This window comes from Microtus pennsylvanicus, chromosome 2 (genome assembly GCF_037038515.1).
Source record: "Microtus pennsylvanicus isolate mMicPen1 chromosome 2, mMicPen1.hap1, whole genome shotgun sequence".
Lineage (NCBI taxonomy): Eukaryota > Metazoa > Chordata > Mammalia > Rodentia > Cricetidae > Microtus > Microtus pennsylvanicus.
In genome coordinates, this window is record NC_134580.1 from 106,126,696 (window position 1) to 106,151,312 (window position 24,617).

Below are 24,617 nucleotides of genomic sequence, written 5' to 3' on the forward strand. Positions count from 1 at the left end.
TCCCCCAAATGGAGCTGCAGTAATTGGGCACTCATAGACCCAAGAGGATGAACAAGAGCCAAAGACGGTGGAGAATCGGAAATGGCAATAAGTTAAGTTGATTCTGGAGTAAAACACTTCAGGAAAGGAGCCTGACTGAGTTGAGCGTTTATCCACAAGTCTCCAGCTTTGATGTATGCTTTTCAGTCAATGTGTAGATCAGATTTCTGTGGCTATAACAAATAATCCAACTGAGCAACTTATAGAGAGAGAAGACTAGTGGCTACAGTGGTGCAGGTCCATCATCCAAAAGCTGGGGTATACATAGCTCAGTGGTAGGACACTGGCCTATAATGCATGAGGCCCTCAGTTTGATCCCCAGTGCCACAAAATGAATGGGGATAAAAGAGACTAAAGCTCTGTTTTGGCTTATGGTTCCAAAGGTTTTGGTCCAGGATTGGGTGTGTGCCCTGCTTTGCGGTGCCTGCTTTGGGAAACTGGATAACAGAGCAAAGCCTTTCATCTCTGTGCTAAGATGCTGGATGGACAGAAGAGCCCCGCTACCCAGTATGCCGAGGGTACTTGCCAGTGACTAGAAGACGTGCCACCGTGCCTTGCCTCTTAAAGGTTTCAAGCTGAAGATGAAGGCTCTAAGATGAAGGCTTTTGAGAGACATTTAAGATCCAGGCTGTCACAGTCAGCTTGCACAGCAGGTTATGTGGGAGCCCCTGGGGGTGTAGCCCAGCCTGCATGGCTAGCTTGCTGAATTTGCTCCTTCCTGCAAATGCGGAAAACTCTCCAGGGTGGAGTGTGTCTGCAGCACAAGCCAGCTGTGTGACACCAGGACTGGAGAACTCTCTCCCTGTCATCCCTACTTGGTGCTTAGACACAGCAGGGCTCAGGTCTCCTGCTGTCCAGAACATTCACTGGGTCAGAAAACACGGCCCCCGTCTCCTCCCTGAGCTTTCTCTCATCTCGCTTCATGTTTGTTGATTTCGCTTTCTGTGCTTTTCGTTTTCTGTCTTCTGGAGACCAGGATACATCTGTGTCCAGGCCTATCAGAGAGGCAGACAGCAGGCTGCTCTGGGGGCTGTCCCTGCCTTTTGTCAACTCCTGTGTGTTTGATCAACCATGACACCAGCATGTGGCCCATGCTGAAGAGAAATCCTCTCTACCTCAGCACATGGTGTTAGAGAGAGAACTAGCCAAACTAGCCATGAACTCCGTCCCCACTTGCCACTGCTGGAGTGGAGGTTGAGTTTGAACAATCTTAAGTTAGGACCAGTTCCTTCAGATGGTGTTAGAGAGAGAACTAGCCAAACTAGCCATGAACTCCGTCCCCACTTGCCACTGCTGGAGTGGAGGTTGAGTTTGAACAATCTTAAGTTAGGACCAGTTCCTTCAGATGGTGTTAGAGAGAGAACTAGCCAAACTAGCCATGAACTCCGTCCCCACTTGCCACTGCTGGAGTGGAGGTTGAGTTTGAACAACCTTAAGTTAGGACCAGTTCCTTCAGATGGTCAAATAAACGACACTAAAGCTGACACACCCTGCCTTCCCTGTCGGGTTAAGTAAGGTTAAGGCTGCCTTGCCTGAGCTGGAGGGGACTGGATGGGAACTAGGCAGCTCACAGGTAGGCGTTGCTCCAGTCTGGTCCAATTCAAGCCACTCTCCGGTTGTAGGGAATGCCCTGAGAATTCGCAAAGCTGGTATTTTCTTGCTAACACTGACAGAAATGCCTTAAACCGGGAGAGTGCACCTTCTCCCATCAATTTTCCAAGGCAGGGATGGGGATCCCAAGCGGCTGAAGGCTGAGGCCAGAGGCAGACCACTTCATCACAGTGAGAGAACTGGGTTGCTGCCGGGGAAGCTGTTCTGTGCTCACGCTGCTCTTCCCGTGTGTTAATAAGCTTTGTTCATCTTCTCTGACACCATAGGCCAACTTGGTCCATTTGCTTCATCTCCCAGCTTATTATGCGGCTCGGGCTATGTATGTAGGCCACCGGCTTGTCATAAATCCCAGGCAGTTCCCCCTCCTCCCATTGTGGATCCCAGAGGGCCTACACTCCTGGAACCCATGGCTCTCGAGCTCCTTGGTCTCACAAATGCACATGGGGCCCAGATAGTGGCAATGACACAGTGGGGCATTCTAAGATGCATGAGTTACAACTTTTTCATCATGTTGTAGTCAAGGAGTGAGACACATGACCAGATAATTATACCAGCAGGCAGATTGTGTAATGGAGGGGGGAAACCCCACACAGTTGTGAGAACCCAAGAGGGAAGAAGCCAAGGCTTGTATTCTGAGAACGTGGGCATTTCAGCTTGGAGTTTGCCATTTCAAAACAGAGGGCCCAGAGCATGAAATGGGATGCAGAAGCTATGTGATACTCATTCCGTCCTTGTTGTTGAGTGCAGGGCTGTGCTCTGAGAAGCCTTCCAGACCCAGACACACGCAGGTGCTAGAGGGAGAGGCCTGTGTCTGTGGCTAGCATAAGGGTTTTACTGTCAACTGCTTCTGTCAGAGGGAAGGCTCTACAAAGTGATGATGTACAGTCTAGCCAGTGTTCAGATCGGTACCACACACAGGACATGTTCACTAGTATAAAGCACCATGAAACACACGCAAGTGCATTGCACATGTAAGTGCATTGTTAAGCTTTTCAACAGCTGGTAGCACCACAGATGTGTTCGCAGCAGTGCCACCCAAGCTGGTGAGTGACGCTTTGCTCTGTAGTGTCAGAATGTCTGCATCTCTGAGGGGAAGTTGTAGCATGAGTAATAAAAACACAGAGCCAGACATTGGGGTTCGACCTGAAAACCAGAAAAGCAAAGCAATCAAGCCATTAGAGAAGTCTTACCTCTACCAAGGCTGGGTAACTGCAGACTAAGCTTCTCTCTCTCCTTCCATTTTATATTCCCTTTAGTGCTGGGATTAAAGGTGTGTGACTCCCTGGTACTGGAATTAAAGGTGTGAGCCACCACCACCTGGATTTGTTTCTGCACTGATCTTGGGTAGCCCAGGGTGGTCTTGAACTCACAGAGATCCATCTGCCTGTCTTTCAAATCCTGGGATTAAAGGTGTGAGCCACCAATGCCTGGCCTCTAGTGGCTTAGTTTGCCTTTCTGATCTTTAGACAAGTTTTGTTTATTAAAACATAAATAAAATGTCACTATAGGAAGTTTTCAAAGCACTACAGTTTTTTGTTTTGTTTTGAGACAGTGTCCTTACTCTATACCGGGTTGTCTTAGAACCTTTTTTTTTTTTTTTGGTTTGTTGAGATAGGGTTTCTCTGTAGCCTTGGAGCCGGAACCTGTCCTGGAACTAGCTCTTGTAGACCAGGCTGGCTTCGAACTCACAGAGATTCACCTGCCTCTGCCTCCTGATTGCTGGAATTAAAGGTGTATGCCACCTCCACCTGGCCAACCTTTCTAAAAATAGGATCTTACTATGGCTTTCTAATTCTTGTTTCCGTTTTCTAATGCCTCCTGGAAACCAATGATCTAGTCTCTGTCAGTACGGTTTTCTTTTTTTGAGAATAAGTAGAACTCCACAATGTTTAAGCTTTCTATATTCACATCTTTCTCTTAGCACAACAACTTGGCGGTTGGGCTGAGTCGTATTCTGTTGTATGGAGCTACCACAGTTTAGCCGTTCACCCACTGAGAGCTGTTTGGTTGCTATAAATATTCTTGTGTAGGCTGTTCTATGAACGTAGGCCTTTACTTCTCTAAGACAGCATTCCTCAGCTTTGGTGCCTCTTTTGGATCGTGAATGTCCCTCCCTACTTGTGTTAAAGGTTTAATGCCCACAATGACAAGGTAAGAAAGGAGGCCTGCTGAGAGGTTTTAGATCATCGTGAGCATGTTACAGTAACAGATAACTGGGATACTCACATTGGGTACATACTCAGCGTATCTGGCCTCAATATTTGGGGAGGGAAGTGTCCCTGCCCGCTGCGAGATATTTTCTAGTATCCCCGGCCTCTACCACTAGATGCTAATAGAATCCCTCAACATTGATGAGCAAAATACCTAGAAATAGTCAAGGGCAAACACCATCCATGGTTGAGAGCCTCTCAGCCAAGGTAAGTGCGCTGGGGTAACCTGGGAGTTGTGAGAAGAAATAAAGCCTTTCAGCCCCGTGTGGATTTTGGTCGTGGTCTTTAATACAGAATAGAAACTCTAGCAATGAAGACAGCAGGTGTCCCTGCTCTTCCATCTTCGGGAAGACGTTATATGCCCTTGGTGTTCTTTATTAGACAGAGGTGTGATTCGCCAACGAGACCATTGTGTATCATGATTGTGTTTTGAGAACTGAAATGATGGATTCAACTTCTTTTGTCTGTGTAAGACTGTCCTAGTCAGGTATTCCATCTTATGTGATTCCCCACAACACACAGCATTCTATACATTGCTCTGTCTTCTAAAGCGGCAGATTTGCGTGAGTGAAGCCCATAGTTTCCCATTTTTCCTTTGGTTTCTTTGGGGCTGTGTAGCTTTCTGCTACTTCATATCTGATTCTTTTTAGCACATGAGTGCACACCCTGCTTTGAGGCCCAAGTACCTAGAATTTTTCTTATTCTTCTCTCATATATTACATCCCAGCCTCAGTTTCCCCTCCTTCTTCCCTTCCAAGTTCTTCCCTTCCTCCCCATGTCCCATTCACTCCTCCTCCATTTCTCTTTAGAAAAGGGCAGTCAACCCATGGATATCAACCAAAGGTGGCTTATCAGGTTCTGCTAAGACTAGGCCCTTACCTCGTATGAAGGCTGGACGAGGCACCCCAGCAGGAGGAAGAGTCCCAAAAGTAATCAAAGAGTCAGAGACAGTCCTGCCCCTACTGTTAGGTGTCCCTCAAGAAAACCAAAGTACACGGGGTTCACTGATTGTGAGCCCAGGTTAATTGATTCTGTGATGTTCTTTCCCCTCTGGTTCCTACAGCCCTTCCTCCCCTCTTCCTCAGAATTCTCAGAGCTCCACCTAATGTTTGCCTGTGGGTCTCTGCGTCTGTTTCCAGCAGGTGCTGGATGAAGCCTCTCTGATGACAGTTCTGGGCTCCTGTCTATGAGTAGAGCAGGTTATCACTAGGGATCATTTCATTGACTTTTAGTTTCTCCTTTTTGTTTCTAATCTTGTTCATTTGGATTAGAGAAAATCCAGAAAATCTCTGCCTTTTAGTTAGTTTGAATAAGGGTTTGTCTATCTTGTTGATTTTTTTCCCCAAGAACCAACTCTGTTTCATTGATTCTTTGTATTGTTCTCTTTTTGTTTCTATTTTATTGATTTCAGCCCTCAGTTTATTTCCTGACATTTACTCCTCTTAGGTGTGTTTTCTTCCTTTAGTTCTAGAACTTTCAGGTGTGCTGTTTGTTGAGCATTGCCACTCGGATTGAAAAGTATTCTGGCAATCGGGAGCCAAGGAATACCACAAAGTCACCTTAAACTTAGCAGTTTACAGTCCTGCTCCAGGAAACAGTTTCCCCAGTGTAACAACTCTGCCGCTGCAGGGGAGGGTTTCCCCAGCGAAGTCGTTACAGTTCTGTTCAGGTTCCCTGGAGCTTTAAAACTCTGCTTCTCTAGGGTAAGGTTTCCCCAGAGAAAGTGTTACAGTTCTCTTCCACTATCTGTTCCTGCAAAAGGAGGTTATTACCCAATTATTATTCAAGAGATTTACTGGTAGGGAAGAATCCAAGAACATGGCCGCCTCCGTGGTGAGGCAGCGGCAAACTGAAAAGGGTGCAGAGCTTATGAAGGGCTTCTTAGGGATGGAGTTTTTCCAGGGAGAGGATTTTCAGGGTGGGAATTGGTCAGATTTCAATTCCTGAGTTTGGACAAGCTCAGAGACTGGCTGGATTCTGTGCTTAGGGATTGGTTGGTTTTCTGCTCAGGGGTTGGTTGGTTTTCCTAAAGAAGAGAACAGTAGACACAGTCGGTAAACTCCTTGTAGTCTGGTAGTGTGGAATTACACCTGGCTTGTTTTGGCGTGAATTGGTAGGACTGGACGAGAGGCTGATGATCACAGTTAAAGCTGGGACGTGTGATGAATGTGTGGTCTTCTCTCCAGTTCTTCTCCCCAGGAAGTTGACCCATCTTAGCTTCTTTCCTGTTGCTGTCACAAAACACCCCAAGTGGATACTTTATAAATAATAGCATTTTTTTTGGCTCACGGCTGTGCTGGAGGCTAAAAAGTCTAAGAGCATGGAACATCCATCTGCTCAGCGTTGGTGAGGGGTTCTTGCTGCATCCTAATATGACCCATACCATCACAGGACAAAGATTCTTTTTCTATAAAAGCTGCCACGTTGCTCTCAATCCCCAGGACCTCATGTCACCCTTGTGAAGGCTCCACATATAAGTGCCATTCACATGTGAACTTGAGGATTATGTCTCCAATAGGGGAATTTGTAGTGGCATTTCTTTTGTATTGTAATAAATAAAGCTTGCCTGGAGATCAGAGAGTAAAACAGCCACCCTAGTCAGTCTTACAGTTCAGGCTGTGATAACACACACCTTTAATCCCAGTAACCACACTAGTTTGCCATAGAAACCAGTGCTGCATGCCTTTAATCCCAGTGTGCACACCTTTAATTCCGGTGGTGCACACCTTTAATTCCGGTGGTGCACACCTTTAATTCCGGTGGTGCACACCTTTAATTCCAGTGGTGCACACCTTTAATTCCGGTGGTGCACACCTATAATCCCAGTGCTAGAGAGGGTTATAAGACGGTAGTAGACAGCTCACAGTCACAGTCTCATTCTGAGATTCCTGGAGGCAGGATCACCATTTCAGACTGAGGTCAAGGTAAGAGCCAGTGGCTGACTGTTTTGCTTTTTGGATCTTCTTAATTTCTTTGAGTTTTTATTAATTGTACTTCAGGGACTTCTGGGAAATGTGTTCAGATCATGGCAGAATCCTTGCCCTCTCTGTTTTGTTGGGTTTCCCTGTCTCCTTCTTACCTCCCCGAGGGGGAATGACCTGCACTGGGGTCCAGGACCCTTCTGCAGTAGCCCTGTTTGCTCCGCTTTCTCAAACTGCAGTAGCTGCCTTTGCTTTCGACTCCCCACCTGACTTCTAGCCAGAGTTGCCAGCTCTAAGAAGCCCACTGTCCCTTGTGCTTTTCCCACATCTTTCCCACACATATATTGTGTGTGTGCACATGTATGTACACATGCGTGTGCATCCATGTATAAAGATACACTCATCCATTAGTGTGCATATGGCAGGCAGAGGTCAACAGTGGGCATCTTCTTTGATTGGTCCCCTCCTTTCTTTTTGAGACAGGGTCTTTTACTAGACTGGCTGGCCAGTGAACCCCCTGCCTCCACTTCCCAGCTCTGGGATTATAGGCATTCTCCACCAAACTCAGGGTTTTGTTAAAAGTGGGTGGTGGGGATCCAAACTGAACTCCTGAACATGCAAAGCAAGTACTCTGTAACTGATCTGTGACCCCAGCTAAAAACCATCCTCACAAAAGTCATTGTCTTTCAGAGATATGAAGGCGAGGTGTGTTAGTGAATGAAGTGGTAAGGCTGGGCTTAGTGCGACAATACCACAGAGGAGACCTGAGTGGGAGGTGAGGTGACAAGAAGGCCAGAGGTCTGATCACTGAAGCTGGGCGGAGACAGGAGGGCCTTTGCACACTGCTCCCCTACTTGCTGTGTGATTTGAAATGATGGAATATTAAATGGCGAATGGATGAGTAGCTAAGTGAAAAGCCACTCTGCCTCTGGGAAACTGGTTGATTTTTGCTTGGTGGCTGCCTGTGATGTCATTCAGGCTGCTCAGTTTCAGAATCATAACAGAAAAAACATACTGAGGAGAGATGTAAATGAGGAATGCTATTTTTGTGAAAGTCAATCAAATGTTGCCCAGTGGAAAATAGCAAGATGACATTGCTGTGTATTTTTCATGAATGAGAAGGGAAGCAAACAGAACTACATATGGATTTCAAAATTGCTTCTGAATGGACTTCTAAGTCACCTGGGTGTGGAGGATACAGGGAAGTTACGTGTGAACCAAGGATGACTGTGTGTTACTATTTCTCGAATGGGATTGATACAGGAGACCTCACTAAACTGTCTATTATTTTAGAACTGCTTTCAAGGTTTCTGGAAGGTTAAAAAAATAAAACATATACTTTGTATCCAAAGCATGGCCATTTTAATTAAGAAAAGACTTTCTGACTTTAAGAAATGTGATGTATGTGATGTAATGTTATCTCTAACTCCTTACAGCCCCCATTTTTCTAACAGTTGCTTCTTTCTTGTCTCTCATTCTTCAGTTTTGTCTGTTGTATGGGACGAAGCTGGTGTTCCAGGAGCGGGGCTGGTACTTAGAACATAAGTACCTGACTCCCAAGACCAGCATGAGGATCAGGGCTCAGGTAAGAGTTGCCAGTGCAGAAGCGGTACTTCGTGCACCAGCTTTTGGCTCTTTGCTTAGAAAACAGCCCTGCAGTTTCCAAGCACTGACTCTTGGCCTCTGACCTTTGTGTTCCATAATCTCTAATTATTCTATTAAGTGACAAGGACTGACTCGTTGTGCATGAACTTCCTGATATGGAGGGTAGAGACAGAAACATGTGTTTTTCTTGTCTTAATGGTGTGTGGAAGGGGGGTGATATTAGCAATATTTCTACTCCTTCCAAAGTATAGTAACTCATTCTTCATATTCGGAATATCTGTGGTATTTTGATGTTACCAGCAACAATGAAAGTGAAAAACTACTTAGCACCTTAACATAAGGTAGGGCCATTAACCCATCCCAAAACACTGCTCTAAGGATAGGGAGCACAGCCAGCAGCAGCAGCAGTGAAGCCGGCTCCTAGCACATCTCCTCTGAGAAGCACAAAGAGGTAGACGGCTCAGACCAAGCAGTATCCAGAGGGGCTTGTTAGAGTGAGAGTCCCAAACTTTTAAAAACACTAACAGTGTGGTTAATATGTCCAGTGACACTCCACTGGAGAAATTGATTTTCCCTTTGCCTGCAGTTACCAATTGCAAATAGTGTCTTGGTTAGGAGTGGGATTACTTCCTCTTCTCAGTGCTGGGACCCCATCTGGCTTGAACCTGTGTGGGTCTTATGCATGGGATCACAGTCCCCATGAGTTCATCCGTTCTGTTGTGTCCTGAAGGGTGAAGTTCCTTAGAGTTACCCATCACTTCTGACTCCTGCTGTCTTTCTAGCTCCTCTTCCATACAGATCCTGGGCCTCAAGGGCAATAGTTTGAGAAAGACATCCCACACAGGGCCGAGTGTTCCAAGTGTCTCATCCTCCACACATTGTCATGTTGTGGGTCTCTGTTAATCCCATCTTCTTCAAAAAGCAACCTCTATGATAGATCTCCTAAGGAAAAGGAAGTATTATGGAGAGACAGAGGGGAAACCAGAATAGGAGGATTAAGTTGGGAGGGAGATGGGAGAGTAAATTTGGGGAGTCTGGGGAGGGAAAACTAACACCAAAGACCATTTGAAAAATGCTCTGGAAACTACTGCTGGAGAGGCTTTCTAAAATAGATACATACATGAAAGACTCTAAAAGGAATCACCATATAATGGGGACAATGTTCCAACTAGACTTATTATGCCACCAAGGAAAATCTTGTGCCAGGAAAGGGTTATGTCTTGTTGGGTTGTTGGCCAAAGAGATCCCATGGAACCCCAAACATCCCAGGCTATTGCCAAAGCTTTAGATTGTACTTCACAATCTAAATATGTCTATGTGCTGTGTGTACAGTGCCCTCAGTGACCATAAAATGGCATTGGATCCCTTGGGGCTAGAGTTTTAGACAGTTATGTGGGTGCCGGGAATTGTACACATGTCCTCTGGAGGAGAAGCCAATGCCTTAACAGCCAAGCCATCTCCCCAGTGCCTCTGACACAGAAGCTCTGAGGGCTTGCTTGGATGGTAAAGAGTAATGAACAGATGGCAGCTGTCTTTGGTGGGGACATCTCACAAAGACAGTGCTCGCTTTGGGATAAGCAAGGAAACCATATTTTGTTGTTGTTATTGTTGTTGTTGTTGTTTGTTTCTTTTGTGAGACAGAGCTCCTCTGTGGACCTCTGGCTGTCCTGAACATGCTCTGGAGATCAGGCTGGCCTCATATTCAGAGATTGCCTGCCTCCACCTCATGAATGCTGGGATTAAAGGTGTGTGCCACCACCGCCTGGCTAAGGAATCCACTTTTTAATTTAAAAAATATTACATAGAGAGGAGAAGCTAGAAATATAGAAAGAGCCAGAGAAACAGGATACCACTTAATAGTGTCTTTTAGACAGGACAGGAAAGATGCATCCATGAAACTCAGAAATGGGTCACCTGAAAAAGACCTGAATAATGACAACAGTTGGCATGCCAAAGCTGATAGAAATCTCACCAGGCCCCACCACTAGATGAAGAGGTATAGGCAATCTGACTGCTATCAGAATGAGAATCAGTTTTCTCCAGAGACAAGCCATGATTGGTTAATTAATCCATAGCAATTACTCTTAAACATATGTATGTAGAAGCAACTCTAAATCTCTGTATATGGTTTACATATACTTGAGTGAATATATGTATGTAACTATAATAATTAAAGAAGAAGTCATGAATTTGAGAGGGAGTAGGGGACCATGAGAAGAGTTAGAGTGGGGAGAGAGGGGGTTAAATGATATAAATATAGTACTTATGAAGTTCTCTAAAAAAACTTGTCAACCGTGGGACCCTCAGAGCATCCTGGGAGATGAGCAGGAAGGAGCCAGCCTCCTCAGAACTAGCTTTCTCTGGAAGGCCAAATGGGGTTGCTCAAAAGCCTCCTCTTCAGATATCTAGCCTGCCAACTTGGAGCATGCAAGTGTTCTCCAAGGGGAGGAATAGGGAAGCTGGCCTGTCTCTGTCATCTCCTACCTCCGCAGTACCACTTTACAGGAACCTCAAGTCATCCATGAAATCTTGAGCTTTTGTTTGCCAGTAAGTTTAGGGTCCTCAGTGAGTTGAAGATGCCCAGCAGGAGAGTTCTGACAAATCCATGAGATGGACAGACTGGGGTTCTCTGTGTTCTGGAAAGTGTCCTAGTTGTTTTCCCCGGCTCCTCAGATGTGTTTTTCTTTTGAGCTAACCCATCCCCTTCCCCTGGCTTTTATCCAAGGTGTTAGAATGTTTATCTGAACAGGTCCCTTCTTCCTTTGTCATGTACCTGTGGCACATTTTAGTCTCTACTCCACAAATATGTTTAACATTGTCCTTTATTTCTCTACACATTAAAGCGCTGTGGTTTATAGCCTTTAGGAAGCAATTTCAAGTTCTTCAGTCTTTAAGCTTTTATTTCCTTTCCCAACCATGTCAGTTGTGTGGTGAGTTACCTTCTGGTGTGTGCTGTTCCGCATTTTGGAGTAATGTAAACGTTTTATGATTTATGAGAAGTCAGTTGAGGCTACTTCACCTTCCAAGACACTCTGAAGAGACATTCAAAAGGAGGCCAGCCTTAAACTCAAGCCTTGCTTGAGGTTTTTTTCAAAAGAGTCATAAAATTCAGGGAGGAATTATTTCACCTGTCTGTTCCCTGGCATCACAGTTTTCTGTGGCAAGGGTCTCCTGTGGAGATCTTTACCTAGCATTGTCTCTGGTGTTTTACTATCTTGACTTTGTCCCTCCTCAGTCACTGCCTTTCTGTCAAAATGAAAGTTCAGATCTGCTGGAAACGATAAATGGCTTTAGAGAAAATGCAATTCCTTTTTTATTCCTTTAAATTCCCTTTTTTCTTATTGCTTTTATTGTTTTATCAACTCATTGATGCTTTGACTTTGTTTACCGTAATTTCCCCAAATACTTTGATAATATTCAGCGGAAAAGTTGGTGTGGGAAAGCAGCGTCTGCTCTCAGAAACAGCTAGTCTCTGATGGCACTCCTCACAATCCTTCAACCCTGCCAGTGGTTTTCGCTTTTCCTCACTCACTGATGAGGAAACTGGTGCTCAGAGTGAAAAAGTAATCATCCCAAAGTCAGAGAAACCTGTCCCTGCCCAACTCCAAGCCTTTACTAGTGTGCTTGCTAGAAAATGGCGCCAGCAAGAACCAGCAAGCATGCCTGAAGTTCATTCCTGGCTCCTAACCACGTGTTGATAAAAGGAGCAGAAGGTCTTGGAAAATGGCTAATTCTAAGGCCGGACAAAAAAGTCAAAACACCCCGGGGCTGGAAAGATTGCTCAGTCGGGAAGAGGAGACTCACAAAGACCTGCAATTCTGGTTCCAGAGGAAGCCGATGCCCTCTTATGGCCTTTCAGGACATGGCTCTCAGTATGCAAATACCCACACATAGCTACACTCACATACACATCATTAAAAATAAATCTGTCTTAAAACAAAGAGTATGCAGAAGGTAAACCTGACAGATTTTCCTGTGAGGAAGTGAGTAATGTTACCCTTACCAATCGCAGAATGCGTTCATAGCGTGTGTCTCTCCTGCCACATGCTAAGAAAGCACTTCTCCCACCCCCCAAAACCCCTAACTCTAACCACGAGAAAACACAACAGCAGGCAAAGCCAAAGTGAAAGGTGGTCTACACAACGTGACCAGTGTGCCTCCAAATGAGGAGTGAATCAAAGACGAGGAAATTCGGAAACTGGCTTGGAGACCAATCAGACATAAGACTGCCATGTATGAATGAGGCCCGAACGCTGGGGCAGAAAAGGACTTCAGCAGAAGAAATGGTAGAGTGAAGGACAGCTATAGGTTAGTTAGTAGCCGCGCTCAAGTGTTGCTCTGAAGTTTTCACAATGGGCTAGAGCCATGTAAGACACTAGTGTTAGATGAGCCATGTAAAGGACGTAAGAGAACTCTCCGGATTGTCTTTGGCACGTTCCTAGAAATATAAACAGCATTCTGAATTAGAAAGCTGACCAAGATGACAACAAGACATGGGTCAGAGGAGTGAGCTTGAACTCGTTCCAGATGCTGAGGCCTCCCAGAACACCCGGGCGTTACAGCGAGCTATGGTCTGTTGATAACTAGAAACATGCATGTTTGTACTAAAAGATCATTTCGTTCGTTCTCACAAAGACCTTCAAGGTATGGAAGGCTGATGGAATCCCTACTCAATAAGTGAGTAAAAGTGACAAGTAGAAGTTAAAAACCCATCCCAGATTCTATCTCCGCACCCAGCGCTAAGGACATGACTCAGTCGGTACTTGCCATGAGTTCATATCATGTAAAAAGCTGGGCATGGTGGCACTAGATATCCACGTTTGTCGTGCTGGAGGAGGGGTAGAGGTGGGGGAAACCCTGGAGCTTGCTAGCCAGCCGGTCTAGCTGGTCAGAGAACTGAGAGAGAGACCCTGTCGCAAAAATAGCGTGGGGAGCAATTGAGAAAGCTAGTCGGTGGCAGTGGCCTCCCCGCGTGTGCACAGAAGTACTTGTGGTTTGGAGGAGGTAAAGTATTTGTTATGCATACACTGAACCATCTTTGCAGTCCCAAACTTCATTGACTAAAAACATGAAATTCTAATCTTAGCTCCTGAAATCAGCAAATTGGAATACGTATGCACTTTTTAGTTTAGCCGCAAGTCTCTCAGCTCATGTCATCCTTTGAGGTAGTCGGGTGGTGAATGGAAAGTCTCACTGTGCCCTCTGACCTGGGCACAGCCACCCTGCTCTGTCGGTTCTACCGGCTCTGCCAGTGTGAGCCTCCCTCGAGGATGTACAGAGAAGAACCAAGCACAAGCAGCCATGTGGTCGGATCCCACTGCAAAATCAATGCCCAAGGGAGCTTTCCAGTTGGGGTGAGTGAACCTTAGCCTTGCTGTGCACTGCAGATAAAAGGAGGACCCTCCTCGGTGTGGTGGAGGCAACTCTGAGCCAAGTGCTGCCTAGGGTTCTGTTTCCTAGAACTGGAAACATGGATGTCAATGAGTCACGGGCAATGAAGGATTTGCCAGGCATCCAGGGAGGCTTGGGAAACCCAGGCCCAGCAAAAGGAGGGTTAAATCTCTACCTCTCAGAGGGAAATCACCCATGAGAGTCAAACACTGAAAACTCATTCATGAAACAAGAAAAGAAATATCAGCTAGAACTATGTCCAAGAAATTTTGACACTTCCACCCCTCCAGTCAAGTTCATTTCACTGCTTTGTCCAAATGTTCTCTTTTGAGGCATGACACGTTTGCTGGAGCTAAGCCCACCTGCATCTTTCTCCCATGACTCGTAGCCTGTTTTTTTTTTTTTTTTTTTGATGCAGCCACAGATGTGTCCAGCAGAGCCCAGGTCTTGCTTTGCTTCACTTGTAAGAGGAAGCAGAACAGACCAGGCTGCCTGGCAGGAAGAGATGATTCATTCTCTCCCAGAGTGGATGAGAGCTGCCAGAAGTTTGCTGATGGTGTGTGATCTGGGCTCTTGGCTGTGTCTACTCCTACTAGGGTGACCCCTAGGGCTAGAGTTTCAGTTTTAGTTCAGTCAATCAAAGAGTTGAATTGCTGAGGAGGAGAAGCATTCAAGGCTGGTGATGGAGGGCCTCCCATCAGTTCCCAGTGCCGCTGACCCAGGGATTTATTCTTAGATATAGCTCGGAGTGAGAATGTGCCAAAGTGTGGCCGACCCCACGTCCCGAAAGCAAAGATCCCTGGGCTACTATTTGTGATACCAGCTCTTCTCAATCTTAGATTCCAGGAGAATGCATGCCCCATGCTTGGGCAGTCACAAGGCTCAGGAAGGGCTTGTGGATCCTTCACTTGTTACAGATGCCTCCTTGGCCCTGTCCCATGCTCCATGGGGTGTTTTTTTTGAAGAGCACTTAGATTCCCATCCCTGTTTCCTTTGGCCCAAGCCACCTGGATGGAGGCCGCTCAGCAGATGTTCAGATGGGCAGATCCAATGCCGTGTGAGCTGAGGTTTCCGGCAGTGGATATTGAAAATATCCACAGGAGTTGGAAACTGAGGCAGGGCTCCTTGGCCCACAGCTTTCATTTTCTTTATAAAAAATATGAGAAAAGTTCCCTGCTCTCCGCCAGTTTAAGCTCATCTGATGTGCTTCTGGCAGGGGCCGAGATAGAGAAATGCTGCTGGGATCTCCCCATCAAAGGGGAAAGGTACCGAGACCTCGCCTGCTCGGGAAAGGAGACACAGGCCCCACCTAGCGCCAAGGTCAAGGAGTAGGTTGTGGTGCTGGGTTGGCATCGCTCTAGAATGGTCACACTGGACACGTAACTAGAAAGGCTGAGAATCCAGTTGGAGTTGAAAGGCTAGCTAGAATGGGGCTGAACTCACAGTCGCTTCAGTAGGACCCCTGGTGCCCCTCCAGGGGACATCAGGGAACAACTAGAGCGTCTGCCCTAGGACCAAAGACCTTAAAACAGAGATATGTGAAGACTATTAGTGCTGTAGATCATTGCTAAGGTCAGGGGGTCGCTCCTTCTCCCTTCCCCTCCTGACCCCTGTGTGCACCTCAGTGGCATGAAACACAAGCTTGACCTGATAAATGGAGTCATTCAGCTGAGGTTAAGAAAATACGAATGAGGTTTGGTTTCTTCAGTTTAACCAGTAACAGGAGATCGCGAGGTCATACCCCGCCCCCAGCCCTGATTTTCACCTGGCAGCCACCTGGACAGACACGGTGCCCACAGTAGAGCTTTGTGTATCTGGGAAACGAACCAGGATCATTCTGTTTCCTTCGTTCAAGAGCAGAGGGCTGTAACTGCAGCAGAGGCAAGTTGTCTTACAGGTCTCCAGCCTCTGGGTTCCGGCAGGGGTATCACCCTAAGTGCCTCAGGGAGATCCTCAGTGTGCTGAGCAGTTGGGGCACTCTTCTCCATCAGGGTTCACCCCCTCACCCAGGGTTCACAAACTTCTGATGGTTGGAATTTGTACCTAAGAGTGACTGTGTTATACCAAAAAGACCCCACCAGATGGATCCCACCAGACCCCAGTCACAACTTTGGACAATGATTTTATTATGATTCCTGTAAACCATAATGGATTTCACTTGCAACAGAAGCAAATCATCCCCAGTGTATCAATTTCGATGTAAGTTAACACACTTATAATAGTAAATATGTTTATGGTTGCTTTTCATTTTCTGAAGGTAAGTCACCTGTTCCCTTTAATTATTACTTTCAAGATTTCTTCATTTATTTTTATGGACATATATGTGTGTGTGCCTGCATGGGTTTATGTGTGCCATGTTCATCCTATACCTAATGAGGCCAGTAGAGGGCGATGGACCCTACAGAACTGGAGTTGTTCTCTTCCAGATGTGAATGCTGGGAACCAAACCCAGATCTTCTGGGAAAAAAAAAATGCTTTTAACCACTGGACCCTCTCTCCAGTGCCTTCCCCTGCTCCCACCTGCTCTTTCATCTTAGAGAAAAAGCATTGCTGTGTGGAGTTTAGAGTTTCCCCTTCCCTGGGAAACTCAGAATTCTTGGGACTTAGCAACCAGGCAAGTATAGCATGGAGGAGTGACAGAAAGGAAGAGGACTGGCCTGTGGGAGCTGGTACCCTGGGGAACCAGGGCTCTTGCTTCTCCTTTCCTGGGCAGCTAGCTGCTGAGATCACAGCCGTCGGCTCACATCAAGGCCATAGGCACTCATTCTGTTAAGCTAGTGGGTTGCTGCTGAGCAAATGCTAGAAAAATGTCAGGTGTGAGCGTAGGAGATTTTTGGAAAATCTTTTGGGAAGCAGATATTCTATTCCTTAACCTGTGTGATAGGTAAGTGTGCTCATTCTGGGATAATTTTACAAGCTTCTGAGCTTAGAGCTCATTGTATGCATTTTACACCAACTAAAAAGCATTAGAAGTCAAAGGAGGAGGCTTCTGGGTCATGTATAAAATTCTCTTGTTAGAATCTAACTTGATGTTTATTCTGTGATTTCTTTGGTTTTCTTCCTTAATTAAATGTTTCCTTTTGGGGAATTACAAGTTCACGTGTAGCTCTTAAGAATAATACACAGTAGTTTTGCAATTTTTCACCTAGTTTCCCTTTTTGGTAAAATCTTGAAAAGCTTTAGAACATCCCATGCAGGATTTGGATGCAGTTGCCTTGACAAAGAGAGAATGCAGTGTGCTTCCATTGCCGCCACAGGAATCCCTCTTGGGGCTCTTTCATGGTGATACTTTCTTCATTTTTCTCTCTCTTTTATCCCAGGTCACATGCACCAATCTGTTCTTCATTCGCATAATAACCATTTCAGTGCTGGGTTGCATAACATACACACTTTAGAATCAGTTTTCCCCTTCTGCATAATTTTCTGGAGATCCATCTAGGCTGCTCCGGGTATCAAGAGCCTGGTTTATAATTACTGTGGCTTTATGTCAGTTTGAATAACCGGTCACTCACTGAAGGATTTGTGAACTGTCTTTAGTTTTTAACAGTTAGCACTAAAACCACTTTCAACAGCAGTGTACAGGACTTCGTGTGAATATAAATTTTAATTTCTCCAGAGTAAATGCCCCGGAACTCTTGCTGGATCATATAGTGGATGTGACGAGTTTGTGTTCCCATGGTCACGTGTTAGTGATCCAGATGCTCTGGTTTTCTTTGCTTAAGCACAGCATTTGGTTGTGTTGCCATTTTCTGTTTTCACTGCCCTGGGAGGTGCGCAGAGGTTGTTCCTTGTCCAAGCATGCTTGTACCTAATCAGTGAAGCATTTTTTATGTGTCTGCTTAATGATCTCCATTAATCCTCACCTCGATGTCGTCTCCGTGTTGACCTGGTTGTCTGCCATCCTCATTCAGCCTGACATTTTCCTGGTTCTGGGTACGATGAGGGACTTCTGATTGAGACCTGAATGTTCGAGGCTTTCTGTCACAGAAGATGCTGAATCTGCTTCAGTTTCTTTATCACTATGGTGGTGGAGAATTGGGGAGGGGGCGTGTCTCACCTATCACCATGTAGTAGGGATAAAAATTCCGAGTCTGCTCAGTCTCTGCTCAGAGACGTTCTGGTTAGCTTTTAACTGTCAACTCAAGACAGTGGTTCTCAACCTTCCTAAGGCTATGACCCTTTAATACAGTTCTTCATGTTGTGGTGACTCCTGACTATAAAATTATTTTTGTTACTACTTCATAACTGTAATTTCGTTGCTGTTATGAATCGCAATATAAATACCTGATATGTGGAATATCCGATATATGACCCCTGAGAAAGGCTCGTTTGACCCCCAAAGGGGTGGCCACACATATGTTGAGAACTGGTTTAGAGTCACCTGAGAAGGCAGTCTCAACTAAGGGATACTCCAGATTAGGTGGGCCTGGGGAATTGTCTCGTTAATTAATGCAGGAGGGCCCATCCCACTGTGGGTGACATCATCCCCTGGATTGCATAGGAAAGCCAGCAGAACAGCAGTGAGCGACCAAGCCAGCAGTGTTCTTCCAGCTTCTTCTTCAAGCTCCATCTTGGACAGATCCCTGCCCTAACTTCCCTCAATAAAGGACGGTTACCTGGAAGTGAAATCTAAATAAACCCTTTCCTCACCTTGGCTGCTTTCGTTGGAATGTTTACTTGCAGTGACAGAAAGGGAACTGGAACAACATAAAGGACAGGCATGCTATCCTATCCTCTTACTATTTCTAGGGGGTGTGGGGGGGGGTTCAACTAGGCCTCACTGGTTCCTCCCTTGTGGGGGAGACACGAATGCCAGGTCACGTGGTCCACGTAGCCTTGTCACTTTCATGTTAACGCTAAGTTCTGAATCTAACCAGGCCTTCTCTGACAGCACCCTATGTGGGAGACAAAAGGGCCACTCCTCTGCCAGGAGGTAGAAGGCCTGGCTCCCTGTGAGGAACTCACTACAACCTATTGGGATAGAAAACTATCCCTGTGGCCCTCTGAGCCCTTGGGAGTGTGGACACAGCCTTTCCTGTGTTGTTTAGATGAGCTAGGACAACCAATGTAAAACTGTGTAGTGTGACTGCCCTTTCTTGGTCCTTTGGCTAGAGACAGCAGGCTTTTGTTGGGCTATTTGTCAACCTCTGCTGGTATCTCTAGCTTCTTCAGCTACAATGTGGATGTGTGAGTCAGAAAGAAAAGTGAGGAGATTACCAAGGTCACCCAAGAGCCCACAGTCCCTAGATGGTCTGTCTCATTCTTCTCTCCGGTTGGTTTTACTACAATATCTAGAGTGTCTACTGTGCTGAAGGGTGGAATAGGGAATCTGTCGTCTCAGAATGAGCACTGACGACGATTTTTGGGCAAGAGGAAAGTAGGGTCAGGTGGGATGGGTTTTGTGCCTGTGCGCTGGGGCTGAGCCTCAGGTGTGCTAGAGGAGCCACACCACGGAGCTGCAGCGGAGTCCAGTCAGTGCTTTCGGAGGACTCGCTGAGTCCGCAGGCCCTAGGTCAGGACTCCGGGAGCCCCTCGGCCTCCTGCTGAAGAGTCTTCCTACGCTCTTTCACCCCTGACCTCATCACCCTTCATCTAATCTACAGGATCCCATCCAGTCGTAGCTGGCCTGAGAACCGCACAGGCCAACTTCCAAGTGAGGGAGATTCCTCTGGAAAGAGCTGTCCTGCTATGGCAAAATGAAAGAAAAGAAAAGACATTGCATTTTACATTTAAAAATTATGCCATGGGGCAGCAATTAGAGTCAGTGGGTGAAGGCACTTGCCACCAAGCCTGATGACCTGAGTTCAGTCCCTTGGGGCCCACTTGATGGAAGGAGAAAATACACTACCAAACTACCAAAAGTTATTCTCTGACCCACATGGATGATATGGCATGTTACAACACACACAACTACATAAATGTAAAAATTATTATTAGGTCTTCGTACTCTCTAGGTACCAAAAGGCACCCTTTATATATAGTGATAGAGATAGTAGATGCTACTTTTTATGTTTTACAAAAACCAAAGTTTGCTTCCCCTAAAATTGTTTTAATCTTTCTTTATTTTTACTTAAATTTTTAAATTAAAAATTAAAATAAGCCAGGCAGCAGCGGCACATGCCTTTAATCCCAGCACTCAAGAGGTAGAGTCAAGCAGACCTCTGTGAGTTCGAGGCCAGCCTGGTCTACAGAGCGAGTTCTAGGACAGACTCCAAAGTTACACAGAAAAACACTATTTCAAGAAACCAAACAACACCAGCAAAATTAAGATAAAAAAAATGGGGCAAATTTTGCTTACACCTAGATGTGTGAATTTTGGTACACTTTGGTGAGTTTTAGCAGAAGGCAGATCGTATAACACAAATGTTTATTGCAGAAAGTGCCCATTGCCTGAGAAGTGGGAGTCACCTTCCCATCCCTGCCTGCCCGTGTCCCCTGCAGCTCCCACTAAGTGTCTATAACTCAGGACAGAGTTTCCTAAGAATGGAGGCCCTCAGACTGACCCCTGCCCAGCATGTGTCTGAGGTTCCCTAGTTCATTCTTTTTTTATTCTGGGTAGTGTTTCTTTATGGAGACTTCTCTGGCCTCTCCCTCCTCTTCTCCCTCCCCCAAGTCTCTTAGCTCTTAGAACTAAGCTGTGTTGTGGCCTCTGGCAATTGGCCTTCACCTCCAGCTGACCTCAGGCTTGAATATTCACAGAGAATGCAAGTCTCAAGGTCACAACCTATACCAGACAAGTCTCAAGGTCACAGCCTGTGCCAGTTGAGCTCACTCGTGGATATACTCCCTCTCTGTGTTAATACTCATTTTCCAGACCTCTGATGATGTTGAGCATCCTTTCAAGTGCTTTTTGGTCCTTTATGTCAATATTTGTGTGGAAATATCTAATTTTATCCTCCGCCCTCTTAAAAACTATATAATATTATGTAGTAGGAATTTGCTAGACACTGTAAACACAAAAACTTTTAATTTTCCCATCCCGTGGCCTGCTCACTTTCTCGATTGTATCTTTTGATAAGCATCAGGCTTTAGATTTGGCAAAATCTAAGTTGTCGGTTTTTAATTTTCTTACGAGCGCCCTTGTGTCTTTTCTGGAAACTTTTGCTAACTGAAGGCTGTAAGGAGGCACACCCATGCTTTCCTAGAAACTAAATGGTGTTTGCTTTTACAATGATGTCTACTTCCTATCTCAAATTAATTTCTGGGTATAGGATGATGTAGAGGTGGATTGATTTTCAGAAGGTTATCCAAGTGTCTAATCCCTACTTGTAAATAAACCTCTCTCTGTCCAGTGAAGTGCTTTGTCTTCTACTGGGAGAATCAATTGAACATACACTTATGAGGTTGCTGGGGGTGGGGCTTCATATTCCATTCGTTGATTTTTCTATTTTCACTAATTTTGTCTTGGTGGTTATAATAAATCTTATATTGGTTGAATAATACAGACCTCCTATATATTGTATTCCTTTTCAAAATTGTTTTGGTTATCCTATGGATTCTTTTTTAATTTTTCTGTACAGTTTAGAGTTGCCTGAACATTTCCTGCTTATGTTTGCATTGACTCTAATGTCCGTCTGGAAAGAGCTGATACTCCAACAGTCTGTGAACACGGTGTGCCACTCTATTCCGTCATTGTCACCAGGAGACCTTTTTAAATCAGTGATAGAAGTCTTGGCCATACTTCATTACATTTAGCCTTAATCTGTATGTTCTTAAAGTTATTAAATGGTATGTTTAATTGTACATATTCCAATTACATGCTCTAGGTGTAGTAATACACAACTATTCTTTTGTGTTTGCATGCACACCTAAGTCTCCTAAGTCCATATCCTACTTACAGCCCCTCTAAGTATTCAACTTTGGAGTGTGCATCTGTCATTATTATCAAGAAGGTTTGCATCCTGAAAGTTTTATCTTCATGGACACAAACGATTTTGATAGCAACTTGCAAGGGTTAACTGATTCTAGTTAGGGTGTGAAAAACATTGAGAGAACTTTGTTCCCATGTGAAGAAGATACAGAATCGGGACAAAGCATAGCCATTCTGTGGGTTGGCACTGCGATTAAGGAAGAATGATGAGGGGCTGGAGAGGTGGCTCAGAGGTTAAGCTCACTGGCTGTTCTTCCAGAGGTCCCGAGTTCAATTCCCAGCAACTACATAGTGGCTCACAACCACCTGTAATGAGATCAGGAAGAATGATGAAACAACTTCCTAGAAAAATGAGGTCTTTGGGGACAAACCAGAAGCCCTGGACGCTTCAAACATGAGGTGAGAGGTTGTCTAGAACGTACACAGATAGCAGTGTGGGCTTATCTGGTGGGGGAGGCGCTAAAGGCTGAGCTAACATGGCTAGAATTGGGAAACCTGAAACATAGTAGCAGACACTGCGGAATATCAGACTGGCGAGGGTGTAAGGCACAGAAAGGTCTGCAGAGGTTGCAGATACTACCACATTCTAGTCAGGAGACTTAAGAACCCATAGGTTGTGGTATCTGCAAGAATGTATCCCAGTCTCAGAAACACTCCCTGAAGCTGCCAAAGGGAAGTATTTAGTTCTGGCGGCTTGTGAGGCTTCTGCCCTTGAAGAAATGTTTGCGACTGAAAAATCACTCCCTCTTGGGTATGTACCTTATCAGGCTAAACCATCAGTTGATTAAAATACCATATTCTTTGGTATTAAAAGGTGTGAAACTAATGCTGCAGCTCTATGATAACCACCTAATTGAATATTCTTTCTCGTTTTGTGTAAATGCCTTTGTCTGTTAAAAATGCTACCAAGCACAGCCCTGTGGTTACTTTAATTCCATTGCCAATACTTTCATATGGTTTCCTGTATTCTGAAGAGAAAGCGATGCGCACTTCTTTAGAAACTTGTCCTCTTATGAATCAGCAGCAGCTTGAATCAATGTCAGACGCTTTATTAAGTGGTTAAAGTTGGTGCCTCTGTGTCAGCGCTTTTGTATTAGGTAATGGTGATTAAGCATTCTCAGTAAAAGAAATGACAGATAATAAGGAAATCACATTTAGTGCTAACTAGAGAATCTGTGATAATCCTTGTGGGAGGGCTAGGGATGTAGTTCAGGGGTGGGATGCTTACATGACATGTATGAGGTCCTGGATTCAAGCCCGTGGTCTTTGTGTGTGTGGCATATGTGTGTGTTTGCATGTTTTACATGTATATGGACATACATGTATGCTCATGCATGTATATGTGCATGCATGCAGAGGCCCGAGATTGATATCAAGAGTCATCCTTAATTGATCCTTTTCCACCTTATTCATTGAGGTAAGGTCTCTCAATAAAACCCAGAGTTCTTTGATATCACTTGTATTCTAGCTAGCTTACTCTGAAGATCCTGTTTCTGCCTTCTGAGACTGAAATTACAGATGGACCTCCATAACCAATAGTCATTTATATGGGCTTTGAGAACCTGAACCGCAGTCCTCAAACTTGGTCAGTAAGCACTTTAACCAATGAGCCATCTCCTCAGCCAGAAATAATGATATTTTATATGCTCAGTCCGTGCAAGAGTCATGTAACAATAAGAAACGTACCTTGTTTAGAACGGCAGTGTTGAGGGTCAAAGCCCCGCTCTTTCACTGAAACGGGCATTTCTAGGAATTCTTAGCAAATAGTTGAATGCTGTGTTACTCAGTTGGAAACATTGTGACAGGAAGGACATTTCGACGGTCTGTCTGTCTGTCCCAATCTCCACTTAGCTTGAATGACATGCTGCTGCTGCTGCTGCTGCTGCTGCTGCTGCTGCTGCCGCCGCCGCCACCACCGTTGGCTTAGGAGGGCAGCATCTTCAAATGTAACTTTTCCACTTCTGCCAACACTGTCAGCTAGGATCTGAATGGATGCAGAGTGTTCCACTGGAGTCCTGACTGATTCGACCCACAGAATTCTGTTTTGTGCCTACTGAATCTTGACCACAGAAGACGCCATGGGGGAGCATGTGTTCTTGAAACTGGGGGTTCAAGCAAGATAAAGAGTGATCCTGCCATGAGCAATGGACCTATATAGCCAGTAAAGACGGAAGAGCCCTATCTCCACATGGGGGGAGGGATGGAAGAGAGAATCTCAAAGTCAGGTGAGAGGTGATGCTTTGTAAGCCTGTGGGACATGTGAACCTCTGTGCTGTGAGTCGGTGCTAAGGTGGCATGTTACCTGTGGAGAACTTAATCTCTGGCTACTCCACGAGACAGTGTTAGCCTTTATAAAGACTAAGCAATTTGTCTTACTTTTCTCATATCTGTGACTGATCCCCGGCAGGAGGCAATTCAAAGGAGGAAGGATTTATGTAGGCTCGCAGCTCAAGGGTCCAGTCTACCATTGTAGAAGGCATGGCAGCAGGAGCTTCCTCACATCTTGTGGATGGGGGACAGGCGCTCAGCTGGCTTTCACCCATTTTTATCCAGGCCAGGTCCCCCAGCCGATGGGGTGGTTCAGCCTGCGTTCAAATTGGTTCTCCTGGCTCAGAGCAGTCCTCTCCTTAAAAGCCATCAGAACTCCCCCGCCCTCCCCCGTCCCTCCACACACATGCACAAAGGTGTGTTGTCTCATGTATGTTCTATATGTTTACCAATCCAATCAAGTTGATAATCAAAATTACCCAAGGTAAAAGTCTTAGAGGAGTGTAAATGGGTAGGGAAGGAGCCAGAGCAAGGCCTCTGGGTGTTCAGTGAAAAATGCCAGTTATGCGTCACAACAGGAGAAAGATATTGAGTGATAACCACATATAATACAGAATATCAGGCTAGGTAATGCGCACCTTTAATCCCAGCACTCAAGAGGCAGAGGCAGGTAGATAGCTGTGAGTTTGAGAACAGACTGGT

The 24,617-nt window shown here is 45.4% G+C and overlaps 1 protein-coding gene across 1 annotated transcript in view; it reads left to right on the forward strand.

Annotated features, from left to right (window-relative positions):
* The window catches only part of Acoxl (acyl-CoA oxidase like), a 283,810-nt gene that overhangs the window by 254,467 nt on the left and 4,726 nt on the right, over positions 1 to 24,617 (forward strand). The window contains exon 18 of the mRNA XM_075962688.1: positions 8,265 to 8,366. Coding sequence (XP_075818803.1) covers positions 8,265 to 8,366 — 102 coding nt within the window. The remainder of the gene's footprint in view (positions 1 to 8,264; positions 8,367 to 24,617) is intronic.